General features: G+C 48.0%; 1 protein-coding gene across 3 annotated transcripts in view; it reads left to right on the forward strand.

The window, feature by feature from the left end:
* LOC135907176 (serine/threonine-protein kinase 11-interacting protein) overlaps window positions 1–20,066 on the forward strand; it is a 105,463-nt gene that overhangs the window by 65,460 nt on the left and 19,937 nt on the right. For all 3 annotated transcript variants that reach the window (XM_070536909.1, XM_070536908.1, XM_070536910.1), the window contains 2 exons: window positions 11,109–11,209; window positions 11,603–11,790. In XM_070536909.1, the coding sequence (XP_070393010.1) occupies window positions 11,109–11,209; window positions 11,603–11,790 (289 nt within the window). The remainder of the gene's footprint in view (window positions 1–11,108; window positions 11,210–11,602; window positions 11,791–20,066) is intronic.

Here is a 20,066-nt window from a genome sequence, read left to right on the forward strand (position 1 = left end):
GGTCTTGAAAAATAATTTGGCCATTTTTGGTTAGAATTCGAGATAATAACGTGGCACAGAAGGAGTTAAGCTTCGTGGATTAATTGGTGGGTCGGTTCGACCAACCGACCGACCCAAGATATATACGTGCAGTTGACTTCCATGAATTCGACCCTGACGGGATCGACAAAATTGATCGAATTATGCCACTGCTAAAATGAAACAAAATGCACAATGCATGCTGCTGATTCATTTGGCAGTATTGCCAAATACCAAAATTCGAACACGCCCCCATAATCAAAACGCACCCCCGCCTTCCATGTGTTCAAAGTATAAAGCTAACATAGAAGTGACATTAAAGCTCCAAAACAAAGTATAAGGGCTCAGTCACACCGGCGACTTTAGGAGGTCGCGCGACCATTTGCGACTCGCAATCAAAAAGCGACCGAAGGCGACTGATGTTCACACCGGCAAGCCCGGCTGAGCGTGACCCGCAAGTCGCAATCCCAGAGATTATCGTTCTCAGCGAGAACTCTCGGAATCTACGCGGAATTTGAACGCGCCGCGGGAGGAGGCTGGATGTAGACGCATGAAAGATCACTTCCGGTGCGCCACTGATTGGTTTGTCAGTTTTGTGACCACGGTCACGCGACTGAAAAATCGCGCAGAGAGCGGCTGGCCCAAAATGGTCGCTTTTCAGGAAAGGTGACCGTTTGGGACCGTTTGCGACTGGTCGCTTTGCGACCAACTTGGTCGCGCGACCACTGTCAGTTGCCGGTGTGAATGAGCCCTAAGTCTAATTCACATCCAATTTTTCAACAAGAAAATTGGCAAGTCTCTAATATGTATTCCAGAATGATGGTGGGTTTTCTAAAGCCAGCTTCGTACTGATACATTCAGTTCATCTTATGTGGCAAAGCATACAAGTGCCATAAAGGTGGTTTTGGTTTCGAATCTTACTGCACCACGCAGACAGTCCACAGCATGTTCTTTCAGGAAAAAAAAAAAAGAAGAAAGGCGAACATTATAATCAGGTAACTATTGCAATAAGACATTGTGAGCCACAGTTATTGCTTGAAAATCTTCCTAGGGCAGGCCAAAAATGGGTGTTTACGATGGGAGATTTCTTCATGCATGTTCGGTGCATTCACTGCCTCTTAAAGGGGTACTAAAGGCAAATATTAAGTCAAGCCGTAGTGATAGTTTAGTGCTTGAGAACCTCTAAGGTGTCAGTATTATTACGAACAGAGCTCTAGCAATCGAGAAATTGTGGTAAATGTAAGACGCGATTAGAGACTCCCCCGGGACATACAAGTACTAGCCCAATGACGAAGGCACTCCTTATTATAATTCTGTCACTATTACTCGGTTCCCACCTGCGGCAAGTTGTTTTTTCATCCAGTTGGATTTCCTTTACTGTATCGTTTCTTTACTTAATTTATTAAGCACAAGTAATTTCCCCTATGTTATCCTTGGTGTCAGTGTTTGTTGGCTTCTCATGATATGACTAATAAAAATCGGGCCCCTCGGTTAACCCCCTTTCTTCTCGTTTATTACATAATGAGGGTCTCAAACCCGGCAACATTGATGCCTTCTGGTAGCATGCATGGGTTTATTGACCAGTTGCTTTCACCAAAAAGATCACGTTCTCGTGACGCCTGCGGCACAAAGGACGTTCCACGTCCGCCGCCAAGGTCTGTGAGTAGTGGCGCTGGCTGACACTCCCAGGGTTCTACTAGGACACATAAATACCCAAGAAAAGTGGATGGGGAAACATCGCTGCGGTAGCTCAATTGGTAGAGCATCGCACTCGAAATGCAAAGGTTGTGGGTTCGGTTCCTACCTGCAGAGAGTTGTTTTTTCATCCACTTGAATTTCGATTACCGTATCGTTTCTTTACTTCATTTATTAAGCGCAAGTAATTTCCCCTATGTTGTCCTTGGTGTCAGTGTTTGTTGGCTTCTCATGATATGACTAATAAAAATCGGGCCCCTCGGTTAACCCCCTTTCTTCTCGTTTATTGTACTGCATTGTAAGATGAAAGAGAATGCTACTTGTCCACTTTTATTTGATTTTTGGAAAAAAGAACTGAGAACTAAAAAGAACGCTTGACGACGATGCAGGCAGTCAAAAGGCTTCATTTTGTCCACACTGTGCCACTCGCATCTTCACGTTTCAGTTGTTTCGTTATCGTGTATTGCTTCACCGGTCTTGCTGGCTCGCGAAACTCACACTAACTGCAAGTAGCAGAGAGTGCCACATCCATATGATGTTGCGGGATTCCCGAATGGTCCACGCCACTTGACCAAGAGCAACTTCAGCGGCAAACCTAGCATTTTGCCTTCGCACAGTTTCTCTGTGGTCACGCATTTGAATTCTGCACAAAACACGGTAGCACCGTCTATCGGGCACTGCTTTACTCACCGATGGCAGTAAAGGGCGATGATGGCATATGCAACATCACCACACCCCCGCTCGGCGGCAAATGATTTGAATTCTGCTAAAGGTATGTGGGCCCTTCAGATGCACAAACTACCGTATTTACTCGAATCTAACACACACTTTTCTTTTTCAATAAAACGGGTCCAAAAATTGCCTGCGCTTTAGAATCGAGTACAACCCTAAATCTGTGCTACCATGTCAACATCACCATTTCAAAATGGCCGTTTTGTACATGCGTTGAGCCTAGCTGCAGTAGCTTCCTCCATGTGCTGTAGTAGATGTGCCTAGGTTAGTGCACCGTCCATCTTCCCGTTTTCTGTCAGCCTGCCCTGCAGCCTGGAAGTGCCGACTGCAAAGACTCACGATGCCGAAATGAAAAGGAAAGTGATCACGTGTGCAGAGACGGATGGAAATCGGGTCGCATCACGGGCGTTCGGAGTTCCCGAAACTTGCGTGCGGGACTAACCAAACAGAGGAGGCATTCTACTCTGGTAGCTGCTGCATATGGCATGGCCATGTGGCCCCTATCTTGAAATGATATGCGATGGAGACAGCCTACGCATCTAGGCGCACCACGCTGCATTCACGTCGCTTAGTTCGCGTTGAAGCAAGAGGCTCCACAAACGTCAATTCGCCCGCTCCTGCTACAGCACTTCCTTACTCCAGCGTTTTTATGAGTTTCCGCGGTCACTGAGTGAGACGTGTTCATGTTTGCTTGTGTGCGCGTGATGCCATGCTTGTTAATTTAGTAAGTGAATACTTAAAAGTTTGTACGGCTGATAAAACTGCTGGCCTTTTCATATAGCTGTCTACTAATTTGCTATCGCAATCGAGGCTCTGGCTTTTGGGCGAAACTGCTACTTTTTCTATTTATCGCAACTTTAGTGTATTGGAGTAAATCTTTGTTTTTCCAAATTAGAGAAAGTTGTATTTCTGTATGGAAGAATAAGGTGTGCGATGCTGTAAAGGACTTTTCTTTTTTTGGGTCACAACAAACAGCTGCGCGTTACAATTGAGGGTGTCTCTCTCTATATATATCTTTCTTTTTTTGTCGTGGAAAAATGGGTGCGTGGTACAATCGAAGGTGCGTTAGGATCAAGTAAATACAGTAAGCCTTTTCTTGCATGAAGCAAGCGTTGCGAGGTTTCTGAAATGCTCTTCTTGCAGTCCATGTCAACTTAATATTTGCCTTTAGTGTCCCTTTATGTTCTGCCGATACAGGCACTGCCACTGGAGGGGGTCACTATTGAGGTCACCAGTCAGGCATGTATGTGCCGATTGGTCAAGTTGGAATTATTCGGCAAAGGCCAATTTTAGGATCGAAATAACGTAAGTTTGGACCCATAGAAATGCATGGGCGCAGGCTGAGACCTTCGGTCGGGATCAAATTAATGGAAGTCTACTGGAGAAAGAACTGAAATAATTGGAAAGCAATAGTTTAATAAAAGAAATTGAACACTTCTCCTTTTTTGTACTCAGGTGAGAACTTCAGATGGGATTGTATGGAGGTCGAAACTGTCTAAACTTTGGAAAAGAAACTGTTGAGGGTTGGAGCACTCTAAACAGCCGAGAGGTGCATGCTGTCAAGAATGCGAGCTGCGAAACAAGATTGCCACACAGTTACGACAGAGCGACACGACGCGCACCTCTCCCTCTCCGTCGCTGCAGCTGGGAGGCGTTCAAAGAAGCGACCTTTGCGCTGGAATCCGCCGCCTTCCTCCAGCCCCTTCGACATTGTGACGGAACTAGTTCGGTGTGTGAACAATGATTCCGGAGTTCCCCAACGCGGAGCTGATTTGACACGCATGGACAAGCTGCCGCGGGAACGACGTATTTTTGTGCTTCTCACGGTTCGGAGTGGCACGGAACAACGAGCGACCCTCGATCGGCAACGATAGTTCCCGGAACGGCACCCGCCAACGCCGTCGTCGGGCATCAGAGCGCGGTTGCCTTTGTGTACCTAAACTGTTCTGGAGAGCAGCGGCGCGTTGGTGATGAGTAAACGAACAGTCGCCGCGTCGTAGGACCGGCGGATCGAGTGTATAAAAACTGTGGTTGTGCGACTGCTGAGCACACTTCTCTTGAGCAGTCATGTTAGACTGAGTCACTTCTCTCATGCAGTCATGTTGGACTGATACTCTTTTTCTCAAGCAGTCATGTTAGACTGAGTTAATTTCTGTAAATAAACCCCTTTTCCTCGTTCTCGATGAGAAACAGTTCTTCACTTCATCAACGATCTCAGCGTAAATAAGTTGGACGACGGCATGGGCCAGCTACCTTCGAATTCATGCCGTATTCCAATCTTGGCAAAGGACCACGGACGATGGGATTGAGCCCCCAATCCTGACAACTGGTGGCAGCGGTGGGATGGACTTTGCGACATGGTGCTGTATCTGCGGTGAGTGCTTGGTTTTTGCTTTGACTCTCTAGGCTTCATTTTGTGGTTGTTCTGTTTAGAACAGTAGGGAAGCTAGATTGTTGTGTGTTAGCTAGGTTGTGTTTTCCTAGCTAGATTTAGAGAGCAGAATCAAGGCAGTAAAGCAGCAGTCATGGAGTTAAGGACACTGCTGAGAGACGAGTTGTTGATTGTTGGTGAGGAACTGGGCCTAAATGTACGCAAGGAAATGCTCAAATCGGAATTATTGGAGCTAATTTCCAATCAGGCCAGTGAGGAAGATATTGAAATGGGAATGGAACTTCTCAAAAAGAGAGAGAAACGGGAAAGAGAAAGAGAAGAACGGGAAAGAGAAAGAGAAGAACGGGAAAGAGAAAGAGAAAAGCGAGAGAGAGAGGAACGCGATAAAGATCGCGAGTTTCAGTTAAGGAAAATGCAACTTGAACTTGAAAGCAAACGCTTGGAGTTGCCTCAAGGAAGTGAAGGCACTCTGGGTCGATCAAGTGAGGCAGAATCGTACCGCATGGACAGGCTATTAAAGCCATTTGAGGTCGGGACCGACATAGGCTTGTTCCTAAGCAATTTTGAAAGGACTTGCGAGAAGATGAACTTCGGCCCGAGTACATGGCCACAGCGGTTGCTGTCTATGTTGCCGTGTGAGGCGGCGGAAGTAATCGCCAGACTGAGTGTGCAGGATGCATATGATTATGCAAAAGTTAAGGCTAGTCTCCTGAAGAAATACCGCCTTTCAGCCGAAGCTTTTCGCAAAGGCTTAGGAGCACAGGCAACAAAGATAACGAGGGCTATCCGGAGTTTGCATATAGCTTAAAGGCCAACCTAGTCGAGTGGCTTAAAAGCGCGGAAGCGTACGACAGCAGAGACATGATCATTGAATGCATGTGTCTAGAGCAGTTTTACAAAACCATCCCCCAAGCTGTGAAACTGTGGGTGCAAGACAGAGGTAATGTAAACACTGTGGAAAGGGCGGCTGAATTAGCCGAAGAGTACGCAACCCGTAGAAAGTTGAACGCCGAGGAGGGAAACTGGGACGGTCGAAATGGACCGCGGAAACCATTTCCGTTCAAAAGGGGTGCGCAAGCTAGACGATCAGAGCCTGTAGACATGGCGGAAAAGCCCGCAGAAAAGAGCGAGGAGAAACTTAACGGAGAAACCACACAAAAAGAACAGAAAAGAAAATTCGAATCTGTTAGACCAATTCGCTGTTACAAATGCCACAAACTGGGACATATAGCTGTAAACTGCGAGAAGTCTAGCGTAGTTTTTTCCTACGTGGAGGAAAAAGATGAGAATATGGAACTTTTAAGTCCATATCTCCACGACCTGCAAGTTAATGGAAAACCATGCCGAGTGCTAAGAGACAGTGCCGCCACGCTGGACATTGTCCATCCGTCTTACGTGATGGTAGATGACTTCACCGGAGAAGTAGCATGGATAAAACAGGTTGTAGAAGAACACAGCGTGTGTCTGCCCATGGCCAAAGTCAAAATCAGTGGACCATTCGGGGAGCTAGAGACTGAGGCTGCAGTTTCCAAATTTTTGTCACTGCAGTATCCCTACATCTTTTCGAATCGTTCGAATCAGTTACTGCGTGACAGAGGGCTCAAACTGGGAGAGGGCATAGTACAGGCATTGACCCGAGGCCAAGCTCGTAAGATCGCGGCGCTATCGGCTGAAAATGCTCAAGCTCCTCCAGCGGAAGCAGAAAAGGGGATAACTTCAATACCCGAATCCGAGCTAGGCCCGAGGGACAAAAGAACAGTTGAGGAGAGCCTGCCAGCTGACCAGCTCAATGAGAGCGTAGCACTAGAGTGTCAGAGTTCTAGCCTGCAGGAAGAGCAAGCAGACGCGCTCACAAGCGAGACAGGGTCGTTATTATCACCGGCCTCAAAGAACTTTGATCAACTCTTACGCGTGGATAGAGAGTCACTGGCAGCTGAGCAAAAGAATGATGAGAGCTTAGCTAAATTACGTGACACAGCTAAAGAAGGCATTGCTAGGCGCAACGTAACGATACATGAGAGAGGAGGATTGTTGTATCGGCATTACAGAGATCGAAAGGGTAGGATTTTAGATCAGTTAGTCATACCTACTAAGTATAGGGAGGACCTTTTGAGTCTTTGTCATGGAAATGGGTGGTCCGGCCACCTAGGCATAAACAAATCAAAGGAAAGATTGCTTATGGAATACTACTGGCCTGGCTGTTTCAAAGATGTAGAACACTTTGTAAGATCATGCGACGCCTGCCAGCGTTCTGGTAAACCAGGAGAGACTTGGAAAGCTCCACTGAAGGTAGTGCCCTTAATAACAGAGCCTTTCAGACGGCTTGTAATAGACATGGTAGGGCCTCTTCCAAAAACAAAATCAGGCTACAGGTACTTGTTTACCATGCTGTGTCCGGCTACCAAGTTTCCAGAAGCAATCCCTTTGAAAGAGCTCAGCTCCACCGAAGTAGTAGACGCGCTTTTGACAGTGTTTGCACGAGTTGGGTTTCCAGCCGAAATTCAGGCAGATCAAGGGTCAGTATTCACGAGCGCACTGACTTCCACATTCTTGCAAAAGTGCGGGGTAAAGTTAATACACAGTTCTGTCTATCACCCTCAGTCAAACAGTGTAGAGAGGTGGCATTCGGTGCTTAAGCGAGTTTTGCGTGCGCTCTGTTACGAGCACAAGGAGGACTGGGAGAACTGTCTACCGGCAACTTTGTTTGCTTTGCGAACGGTTCCACATGAGGCGACAGGGTTCTCACCAGCAGAACTAGTGTATGGGAGGACACTCCGGTCTCCACTGAGAATGTTAAGAGAGATGTGGGAGGAAAGAGGGGAGAGTCCAACCGTGGTTGAATACGTGCTAAATTTACTGGAGCGGCTAAGCGCAACCCAAGAACTAGTCGGAAAGAACATGGCACTAGCTCAAAAGAACGCCAAATTCTATTATGACAAGAATGCGAGGCTTCGTACGTTTAACGCCGGAGACCAGGTAATGATCCTCAAACCTTCAAGAAAGAACAAGCTTGAAGTTCACTGGGACGGGCCCGTTAAAGTGTTGCACAAACTTTCAGATACTAACTATGCTTTGAGAATGCCCGGTCGCAGGAAGGAAGTGAGGATATATCACTGTAATTTGATGAAGCCGTATGTAGAGCGGAGCGGAGTCGTTAACTATACCGTCAAAGAGCCGGATGGCATTGGTACCACGTTTAAGGAGTATAGGGCAACCTCCAACTCTGAAATCGGCCTAGAAGAAGTAGTAGAACACTCGGTAAGCTCGCATGCTCTAAGACCCGAGCAGCTAGATGAGCTAAAAGGGGTGTTAGGGGAATATCTCGACAGATTCAGCGATCGGCCGGGTAGAACCGAACTGATAACGCATGAAATTGAGCTGACCTCTACCGAACCAGTAAGATCAAAACCTTACAGGGTGTCTCCAAGACAGAGAGAGATTATGGAGGCAGAGATACAGCGCATGCTAGAGTTGGGAGTTATTGAGCCCGCTGAGAGTGACTACACGTCACCGCTAATACTCGTAGAAACCCCTAACAAGGACCCTCGTCCGTGTGTTGACTACAGGAAGTTAAATGCGATCACTAGGGATCAGCTGTACCCGATACCCAACATTGAGGAACGAATTGAAAGAGTTAGCGCTGCTAAATACATTTCAACTATAGATCTCGTGCGGGGGTACTGGCAAGTTCCCCTTTCAGAAAGTGCCAGCCGCTATGCCGCATTCATCTCGCCTGTAGGCACTTTTCACCCTCTCGCACTCAGCTTCGGGCTGAAGAACGCGCCGTTTAGCTTCTCTAAGTTAATGGATATTGTCCTAAAGGACTTGCCGGAGTTCGCCTTACCTTATCTTGATGATGTGGCCATTTTTTCGGACAGCTGGGAACAACACGTATCGCACCTCAAACAGGTGTTCTCACGGTTGAGGGAAGCCGGCTTAACGATGAAAGCGGAAAAGTGTAGGTTTGGTTGTTCGCAGGTTACTTATCTGGGCCATGTTGTCGGTCAGGGCATGAGACGGCCGGCTGAGCTGAAAATAGCGACGATTGGAGATTTTTCTCAGCCGCGCACGAAAACGGACCTTCGTTCATTTTTGGGACTTGTGGGGTACTATCAACGGTACATTCCGAATTACTCGCAATTGGCAAGTCCATTAACAGACGCCCTCCGAAAGGGAGCACCGAGTAACGTACACTGGGATAAGGACAAAGAGAACGCTTTTCAAAGTTTGAAAACGCTATTTGTTTCTCGCCCTGTGCTTCGCGCGCCAGACTACACAAAGGAATTCATAGTTCAATGCGACGCAAGCGACAGAGGTATGGGCGTGGTACTTAGTCAGGTCGGCGACGATAACGAGGAGCATCCTATCCTCTACGCCAGCCGTAAACTAAATGTAAGTGAGGAAGCCTACAGCGCTTCAGAGAAGGAATGCGCTTGTTTGGTTTGGGCCGCCCAGAAGTTGTCGTGTTACTTGTACGGAGCGAAGTTCATCTTCGAGACCGACCACTGTCCTCTGACGTGGCTCAATCAAATGTCACACAAAAACGGCCGCTTGCTCCGATGGAGCCTCACTCTCCAAGAGTACAACTTCTCCGTTAGATATAAGAAGGGAAAGTTGCATAGCAATGCGGATGGTTTGAGCAGGCTAATTTGAATTCTGCGTTTGAGGGTCCCGCTTAAATTTTAAGGTTACTAGTGTTAGCTTTTCTTCAGGCGAAGAAAATCCCCTCTCTTTCAGCAGAATTCCCTCCATTAATTGCTGAATTTGTCAGCAGGAATTTGCTTCAGAAATTGGCATAGTGAAATGTAGCATTTTTTTTGTTTCTGCACTTATGTTGTTGTTGTTTTTTTGAAGCCTAGCGAGTCTAAAGTGGGAGCCAATGCACGTCATCTCGGTGCAGAGCCGTGTTGTGGGGTTCATTTTGCAGTTGCCTGTCCTTGTTGGATGTTTTGGGGCGGTGACATCAATGCACAAGTGGTCGCTGCGAGCCAAGACATCAATCCCCCCCTGACCAGCAGCCGTTCTCTTCCTGCCTAGCGGTTGTCAGCGCTAGACAGTCGAGACTTTCCGGGCCATGGAGGCGCTGTGAAGAATGCGAGCTGCGAAACAAGATTGCCACACAGTTACGACAGAGCGACACGACGCGCACCTCTCCCTCTCTGTCGCTGCAGCTGGGAGGCGTTCAAAGAAGCGACCTTTGCGCTGGAATCCGCCGCCTTCCTCCAGCCCCTTCGACATTGTGACGGAACTAGTTCGGTGTGTGAACAATGATTCCGGAGTTCCCCAACGCGGAGCTGATTTGACACGCATGGACAAGCTGCCGCGGGAACGACGTATTTTTGTGCTTCTCACGGTTCGGAGTGGCACGGAACAACGAGCGACCCTCGATCGGCAACGATAGTTCCCGGAACGGCACCCGCCAACGCCGTCGTCGGGCATCAGAGCGCGGTTGCCTTTGTGTACCTAAACTGTTCTGGAGAGCAGCGGCGCGTTGGTGATGAGTAAACGAACAGTCGCCGCGTCGTAGGACCGGCGGATCGAGTGTATAAAAACTGCGGTTGTGCGAATGCTGAGCACACTTCTCTTGAGCAGTCATGTTAGACTGAGTCACTTCTCTCATGCAGTCATGTTGGACTGATACTCTTTTTCTCAAGCAGTCATGTTAGACTGAGTTAATTTCTGTAAATAAACCCCTTTTCCTCATTCTCGATGAGAAACAGTTCTTCACTTCATCAACGATCTCAGCGTAAATAAGTTGGACGACGGCATGGGCCAGCTACCTTCGAATTCATGCCGTATTCCAATCTTGGCAAAGGACCACGGACGATGGGATTGAGCCCCCAATCCTGACAATGCATCATGATATTGCAATACAGTAGCTTACTTCATTCCTGTGATTTCTGTGGTCGCCGCAAGCAAGTGCAGCCAGAAGGAAAGAATATAGCACCCGCGTTTGTTTCTTTATGTGCAACATTATCATAACTAGCCCTATTGGTACACGACACTAGCTAATTTCACTTTGCATTACGATGTCACAATAATGTCTGTGACGCAAGGTCCAGCAATTTGTGACCAAGTTTAGTATCTAGTTAAAATGCCATGCAAGTGTTTCCCAACCTCCATACTTGCCGAGTGTCATCCTTTTACCTGTGAGAAGTATGCTGCAGAGTTCGTGCAACTTAAAGAGTATGCGTCAATACATATTTAATTAGTGTCTAATCAAGGTGCTTCTTTAAATGTGATTTTCTTCTCATTTTCTGTTTCCATAAAGGTTGACTTGGTTACGTGGTCATCTTTAAAAGAAGTTCCAGCACTTTTGGTGATATCAAGTAGCAAAGCTTATTTCTTCAAAATCAGGAACCACAAGGAAGAGTGAGTGATGTGTCTTTTCATGATCATCAAAGTAATCGCTTGGTTCTCTGCATGCTCCCTGCTTATTCTAGTGTATGTTGCTGTTCAAGAATAAATGTGACTCATTTCCAGGCATGTGTGTTCATTGAAACGAATCCAGTTTTAGTTATGCTGTGACAGGTTGTTTCTCTTATACTGTATGACACAGAAAACATAGAATGTATGGTTGTACTGTATTTCACTGTCATTGTCATGGCGTCAGCTGTCACCGTGTCAATTGGCCAGCATGCAACTACTTTTCAATGCTTCTGTCCTTATGCCGTTTAGATGGGAATACTGAACATTGATTCATTGGATCATTAACTCATCTATCATATAGTAGCAGTGCCTAAGTTACTCTGAACTATGTCACAGGGAAGACCCCGGGTCCTGGCTTGTGCTCTGGGAGTCGCGGTGGCTTGAGAACCTCAAGGTCATCTCGCTCCTTCTCGGCAATCAGGGTTTCTGCCTCAGCTGGCAAGTTGAGAAAGGAATGCTGCCATGGTACACATGCTTGCTTCGAGACGCCGACACGTGCAACTGCTTCCTCCAGTGTTTGACAGGTACCCTGAGAACATCCTGGTCTTTCTCGCTTGTGCGGGGATAACCACGTGCCTGCTAAGTGCGTTGAACTAGACCAGCGCTTGTTCTGTCAAAAAAGCTTTTCTGTAATGTCTACAGTCAACAACCAATTTCCACACACCTGATATTTCGCACATGCCCAATAATTTGGACGCCTTTGCTGCACCTTCGCAAACCCTGTAGAACCAATGTACGTATAAGGGTGTCTGAAATTTCAGAAAGTGAAACCCTATGCCGTCCGATTTTATGTACTTTTTTGCCGGGAATGCAGGTTCAACGCAGCATTAACCCGTTTACAGCCAAAGCCGGCAAATCAACAAGCAGCCATATCTTGTACTTCTGGAAGCTATAGATAAATGGCAGCACTTGTCAGTTTTTCTGAGCATGGCTAGATAAAAGACATGTTTTTTGCCGTAAGGTAAAACACACAAAAGGAAGACACATAAAGGCAACACCGGCGGCAAGATTTTTGCCGCCCGTGTTGTCTTTATGTGTCTTCCTTTTGTGTGTGTTTTAACTTGCGCCAAAAAACATGTCTTTTAGCAAGCACCAGCTAGGCCAACAAGCAGTTCTATAGCTAGATATGTTACCACTAGATGACAATACAGTAAAACCTTGTTAAACCGTACTCACTTAAGCAGTAGTTTCTTTCTAAAAGTAGTAAAGTCAAATCCCTGACTCACTGTCCATTGAACATAATGTGTTTTGTATTCGCATAAACCGTACCAGCTTATTGCGTACATATTGGTTAACACGTAGTGTTTCCACTTTTCATTGCGCAAACACGACGGTGCTTCGTCTCCATTGGGTGGCCCGGCAGAACAACAAGCCTCAGAGATCTGAACAACGGCCTCCAAGCGCCCTGTGCGTTTGCGCGTGAAGCCACATCAACATCAACATCATTTCGGTGCTGTCCCAGAGAGCCGTCATGCCGTCGTTGTGCCGTCGTGTAAGTGAGGACTCGCGTCATGTCGAAGCTCGGATAAAAAAAGACATTGGGTGCTCAGCATAGAAGAAAAATGAGATATCGTCCGTGCTGTCAAACGTGACACGAAGAAGTCGGCGCTGGCACGCGACATGGGTCTACTGTTGACTGCGGTGTGTGGCATTTGGAATGTGAAGAAGTTGCTTGGCAGCACTGCTGCGGCCGCAAAGAGGTGTCAGCTGCAAGGTTCGACTTTTCGCCATCGTTGCCTCTGTTTTGCTGAAGTGTCGCCGAGCAACAGTGATAAGGATGACACGAAAAGCGACAGCACGGGCGATTCAGGCCCGACAGTGGCAGAAGCTGCGCGTTATGTCAGCCTCATGAATGTAATCGTCGCGATGAGAACAGCACCCCGCAACCAAAAGATGCCCCACAACTTCTGCAACGCTACCGCACCCGCGCACGGAGAATATGCAACACTAACGAGGAATCTGCAATGCGAGTGTTTACTTAGAAGAGGGGGCTGGTTGAAAAGCTGGCTCACGGCTTCAGTAAGTTTGAGGCCGCTGTTGTTGCTGCTAGGCTGCCGCGGCATCAAAAGGAAATAGCACTTTTGTCGCGCAAAGTAAATAAACACTGCATGTTTTTTCCCCCTTTCGTCACACTCTCTCTTCCGTTTTTGACAGGTAAGTGGGCGATCTCGTGCTATTTCGGTTAAGCAGTACTGCCGTTTAGTACATACTTTCTCCGAGCTCTGGCCAACTACGGTTTAACGAGGTTTCACTGTAGTTACATGTGTTGCTTGAACACACTCTTGTATGCTTTTGGTTGTTTTATTATTTTTGGCACTCTGGGAAGGCAGGTGAGGTTCCCAAAGACCAGAAAGTTTAGGTACTATGGATCTATTTATCCAGGAAAGCCATCTAAGACTCTCTTATAAGGATATTAGAGAAGACTGGTTGGTATTAGGTTAGTACTGGTATTAGGGAAGACTGGCTAAGTGGTTGTGCAAGATCTAGGTCTTTCAGTCAAGTGCCTGAAGATTAGTCAAGAAACTAGCATAATGTTGCCTCATCTTATTCATCCATTTCTTTAGAGAAATTCTGAATACCTTATTCCAAGGACATTACTGAGAAGTGGTTCTAGAGACTGTTGTTTTGAGAGGTTGTCTATATTTTAAGTAACCCTCATAGCATGCAAGGTCACATCTAATGCTTCACAAAATTAATCACTCTGCAACTTTGCAAGAAGTACTGTTAGGAGCACATTTCAGCAAGTACATTTAGTAAAGCAATGAAGGGGGCTAGTTGGTGAATGTTCATGGTTATATTGCGCTTAGTTTTACACTGACTGAGTGGTGGGCGGTCGGCGCTGTTGCCGAACATACTTATTTTCTATGGCAGCACAAACCTCTGTCGTCTATGATCGGCGTCTGAAAAGATGCCGCACCGAAGTACCATTCCATTTCTCCTTTCGGAGCAACGCCCCAACCTTCCCCAAGTACTATGTAGTTCATAGCGAAAGCAACATGCCAGTAAGAAAACTCTCACCATTCCTTGTCGCCAAATGCTTGAAAGAAAAAATCGGACCGACGTACAAAGCCTCCAAAATGTCCAGCGGGGACCTCCTCCTAGAATTGAATGATAAAGACCAAGCAGAGAAGCTCACTGACCTTACCAGTATTGGCGACGCCACAGTGACAATTTCACCACATAGAACACTGAACACAAGCCGGGGAGTGATATCTGAAGATTTTATTGGATTGAGCGATGAGGAACTCCTTGAGGGTTTCCAAGAACAAAATGTCACCAAAGTACAAAGAATAGTAATCCGCAGAAACGATCAAGAAATCCCCACTAAACATGTTATACTCACCTTCGGAACAAGCGTAATGCCTACCTCTCTCGATGCCGGTTATGTCAAAGTCAATGTGAGACCATATATCCCGAACCCCAGACGATGCTTCAAATGCCAAAGATTCGGACATGCTTCACACGCATGCCGGGGACAAACAACTTGTGCTAAATGCAGCTCCAACGATCACCAATCTGAGCATTGCACCTCTTCACCATTTTGTGTTAACTGCAAAGGAGACCATCCAGCCTACTCGCGGTCGTGCCCATGCTGGAAAAAGGAAAAGGAGATCATTGCACTAACTGTAAAAGAAAAAATCTCGTTCTTCGAAGCTAGAAAACGGCTGTCGTACCTTTCACGACGCAGTTATGCCGATGTGACGCAGGCGGGGGCAGCGTCACAGAGGCCTCCGGAGTCCTCCGAGCCCACGCACAGGGGTGCCGCAGTGACTCCTCCCGCCCCCGTGGTGGAAGCGGTCAGTACTGCTCCACCCTCTTCGACGGCCCTGCAGACACCAGTCCCGCAGGGCCCTAAGATCAAGCGAACCCCAAGGCCCGAGACATGTGTCTCGGCGCCTAACTCTCGGTCCTCCAGCGCCTCAGAGAGAGCAATGGAGGTCGAAACAAAAACCCCGGTGTCCTTGACACCAAAGGACAAGCGCTCTCTCGAGCGCGGAAAGAGGGACAAAATCCCAATAACAACTCTAAATAAGAAGGCGATAACCTAAGGGTTACCGCTCTGTTGTATCTGCCTTCTTCAGATACATGTCACCTAACATCTTTCTTATCTCCCATTCACTCGTTAATATCATTTTTTACCTTTCAATTTTATAATGGCTTTTATGATCCATTGGAACTGTAGAGGTCTCTTACATAACTTAGGTGACATAAAAGACCTGTTGATAAACTTCTCTCCTGTGGCCCTGTGCTTACAGGAAACCAACCTAGGCGATAAACACAAAAACATTTTGAAAGGTTTCACTGTAGTACGGCGCGACCGTACTCAGGCGAACCGGCTGTCGGGTGGTGTAGCCATAGTTCTTCCAGGTGGTATAGCAGCCAGAGAAGTTCCCATTAACACTCACATAGAAGCCGTTGCTGTCACTGTTTTAGCTCACAAAACCATCACCATTTGTTCAGTATACATTCCGCCGCATTCACATTTTACCGTAAGAGACCTAGAGTTAATTTTAAACCAGCTACCTGAACCATTTTTAATAGGCGGCGATTTTAATTCACATAACACGTTATGGGGTAGTAAAACTACTGACAACAGGGGTCAAACGCTTGAAGATTTTATTCTAACAAATGACATATGCCTTTTAAATACCGGTGCGGCAACTTACTACTCCCCAAGCACAGGAGCTATGAGTTGCTTAGATCTGGCACTATGCTCTCCATCACTTCTTTGCGATTTTCAGTGGAATGTTATTGAGAACCCTTATGGTAGTGACCATATGCCTGGTATCATTAAACGAACATCTCCTTTTCCTACCATCCCACTGAGGCCACCCCGTTGGAAACTCCATCTAGCAGACTGGCCTGTCTTTACTGAGAAGGCCACTCTGGATAACATATCACATGAGCTAACCATAGATGAAATGAACGATCAGATCACCGCCTGTATACTTGCTGCAGCAGCAGAAACAATCCCACAATCGTCAGGCTTCCTAAGAGAAAACCTAAAACCCTGGTGGACGAAAGAATGTACGCAAACAAAAAAATTACAAAACAAAGCGTGGGGTATCTTTCGGCGATACCCAACGCAAGATAATCTACTCTCCTTCAAAAAAGCAAAAGCGAAAGCCAGGTACACACGCCGACAAGCAGAAAGACAGTCATGGAAAAATTATGTATTGACACGTGTACTTATCTTTATCGGGCGACCACGTTTCGCCGCTTAACAACTGTAATCGCACAGCGAGGGATGTGCCTGCATGTATCCGATGTTTCTGGAAAGTTATCGATGCTTCTACCCGGCTGTCTGTTGTCGCCGAACCTTGTGTTATCTGATTTCATCGCGTAAGCGAATGGTGTAGAACTGTGTGGAAGGCACGCGGGTCCGAACGATTAGTCTGGAACATTCGACGAGTGCTCTATAAAAGCCGACGCGCTTGACCCGCTGATCAGATTTTCGACGATCGCCGACTGTGTTCGCCGCTATCGTTGTGCTTTAAGTGTAGCCTGTTTTGTGGGCACAGGTTCGCCCAATAAAAGCTAGTTTTGTCTTTCACAGTACTGCTACTGTGTTCTGTCTTTACCGTCACTACCACGTGACATCTGGTGGAGGTGCGCGGGGCCGCTCTGCGAGCCCATATCCGGAAAACTAAAAGCAGCAACCGATGGAGTAGCGGTTGCTGTTCCTCGAACTGACGAAGATCCTCCGGCGTCGACGAACATGACAAAGAAATCATCTCGACGACCTAATGACGACACGCCGCCGTCCCGAAGAAGTCGCGAAGCCCAGACTACACCGACGAAAGACGACTTGACGACGCAACGTTCCAGCTTCAGTTCAACACGACGCAGCCGTGATCCGACGCCAAGGCCCAACTGCAACGCCAGACAAAGAACCACCGACCTCGACGTACTTCTAGACGGCCACGCAGTCACTGCCTTAGTCGACACAGGGGCTGATTACTCTGTAATGAGTGGACACATCGCCGCCCAGTTAAAGAAGGTTAAGACTGCATGGGAGGGTCCTCAAATTCGGACCGCTGGAGGACACCTCATTACGCCGACTGGAATCTGCACGGCAAGAATTACCGTTCATGGCCGTACTTACCCTGCCACCTTCGTTATCCTGCAACAGTGTTCGCGAGACGTCATTCTCGGCATGGACTTCCTGAACCAACACGGCGCAATCATTGACCTGAAGTCGAAGTCCATAACGCTGTCGGAAGATCGAGCGATACCACCGGAGAGCTCTAGTAGTCACCGTGCCTTAAGTGTGCTCGAAAGTCAAGTCAGCATCCCGCCTCGCTCCAGCATTGTCATTTCCGTAGGCACCAAAACGCCTGCCGACGTAGAAGGCGTCATCGAGGGTGACCAACGTTTACTGCTAGACCGTGAAATTTGCGTCGCAAGAGGGATCGCTCGACTGCATGGAGGGAAAACTGAAGTGTTGCTGACAAACTTCAGCCAGGAGTTCAAGCACATCAACAAGGGCACGACGATCGCGTACATCGAAGAAATTGTGGAAACCAGTAATGCGTTTGTCCTCTCGTATTCCGCCGCATGTAGCCCGACGACCATGGTTCCCGAACCAGACTACGACATTAATCCAAGTCTCCCAGTGATTAAGCAAAAGCAGCTCAGAAGTCTGCTCCGACGATACAAAGGCTGCTTTTCGACGACATCGAGGATTCGACAAACACCAGTCGCCAAGCATCGCATAATCACCGAGGAGTACGCTCGACCACTCCGCCAGAGCCCTTACCGAGTTTCGCCGCGAGAATGCGAAGCTATAAGAGAACAAGTCGACGAAATGCTGCGTGACGACATCATCCAGCCGTCGAAAAGCCCGTGGGCATCCCCTGTTGTGCTGGTGAAGAAAAAGGACGGAACCCTACGTTTCTGCGTCGATTATCGTCGTCTGAACAAGATCACGAAGAAGGACGTATACCCCCTTCCACGGATATACGACGCATTGGATCGGCTCTGCAACGCTAAGTACTTCTCCTCGATGGACCTCAAGTCTGGCTATTGGCAAATAGAAGTCGACGAAAGAGATCGCGAAAAGACCGCCTTCATCACCCTAGACGGCCTCTACGAGTTCAAGGTTATGCCATTTGGACTGTGCTCGGCGCCTGCAACGTTCCAGCGCGTGATGGACACGGTTTTAGCGGGAATGAAATGGCAGACCTGTCTCGTTTACTTGGATGACGTCGTTGTATTCGCCGAAAATTTCGACGACCACCTTAGGCGGCTTGCCACAGTACTAGAGGCCATCAAGTCGTCAGGGCTCACTCTGAAGCCAGAAAAATGCCGCTTCGCTTACGACGAGCTTCTGTTCCTAGGCCACGTCATCAGTAAATCCGGAGTACGCCCCGACCCCCAGAAAACAGCTGCCATCGCAAAGTTCCCGCAGCCCACCGACAAGAAGGCAGTGCGTAGATTCCTTGGCATGTGTGCCTACTACAGGCGCTTTGTCAAGGACTTTTCACGCATCGCCGAGCCGTTGACACGTCTAACTAAATGTGATGTTGAGTTCAAGTGGGAAACGCTGCAGGCCGACGCATTTGAAGAACTCAAACGACGCATGCAGTCGTCGCCGGTACTTGCGCACTTCGACGAGTACACCGATACAGAAATCCATACTGACGCCAGTAGCCTAGGTCTCGGTGCCGTTCTAGTCCAAAGGAAAAACGGAGTCGAAGAGGTGATCTCTTACGCTAGCCGGTCGCTGTCAAAAGCGGAAAGCAACTATTCTACGACCGAAAAGGAATGCCTCACCATCGTTTGGGCTACAGCTAAATTTCGCCCTTATCTTTATGGCAGGCCATTCAAAGTCGTCAGTGACCATCACGCGTTGTGTTGGCTAGCGAGTATAAAGGATCCTTCAGGACGACTGGCGCGGTGGAGCCTCAGACTACAAGAATACGACATCACTGTAACCTACAAGTCCGGACGAAAACACTCCGATGCCGATTGCCTATCACGCGCCCCCATTGACCCGCCGCCGCAAGATGACGAAGATGACGACGCCTTCCCTTCGCTGAACTTCAACTTCGCTGAACTTCGCTGAACAGACTTCGCTGAACAGCAACGGGCAGACCCGGAGCTAAAAGGCCTGGTGGAATATTTGGAAGGGCACACCAACGTTGTCCCCAGGGCATTTAAGCGCGGATTATCTTCCTTCACGCTTCGAAACAATCTACTCGTGAAGAAGAACTTTTCACCAGTCCGCGCAAACTACCTTCTTGTTGTCCCGTCAGGACTTCGTCCAGAAGTATTGCACGCCCTACATGACGATCCGACCGCTGGACACCTCGGTTTTTCCCGGACACTATCGAGGATACAAGAAAAGTATTATTGGCCGCGCCTGACCGCCGACGTCGCCCGTTATGTCAGAACATGCCGAGACTGTCAGCGACGCAAGACACCGCCGACAAGGCCAGCCGGATTACTACAGCCAATCGAGCCTCCTTGCCGACCATTCCAGCAGATCGGGATGGACTTGCTGGGACCCTTTCCGACGTCAACAACCGGAAATAAGTGGATCGTCGTGGCGACAGACTACCTCACCCGCTTCGCTGAAACTAAAGCACTGCCGAAAGGTAGCGCAGCCGAAGTGGCGAAATTCTTTGTCGAAAACATCCTGCTTCGACATGGCGCCCCAGAAGTCCTCATCACCGACAGAGGAACGGCCTTTACAGCGGAGCTCACCCAAGCCATTCTGAAATACAGTCAGACAAGGCACAGGAGGACCACGGCCTACCACCCGCAGACGAATGGTCTTACGGAGCGGCTGAATAAG

This window comes from Dermacentor albipictus, chromosome 4 (assembly GCF_038994185.2).
Source record: "Dermacentor albipictus isolate Rhodes 1998 colony chromosome 4, USDA_Dalb.pri_finalv2, whole genome shotgun sequence".
NCBI classification, from domain to species: Eukaryota; Metazoa; Arthropoda; class Arachnida; order Ixodida; family Ixodidae; genus Dermacentor; species Dermacentor albipictus.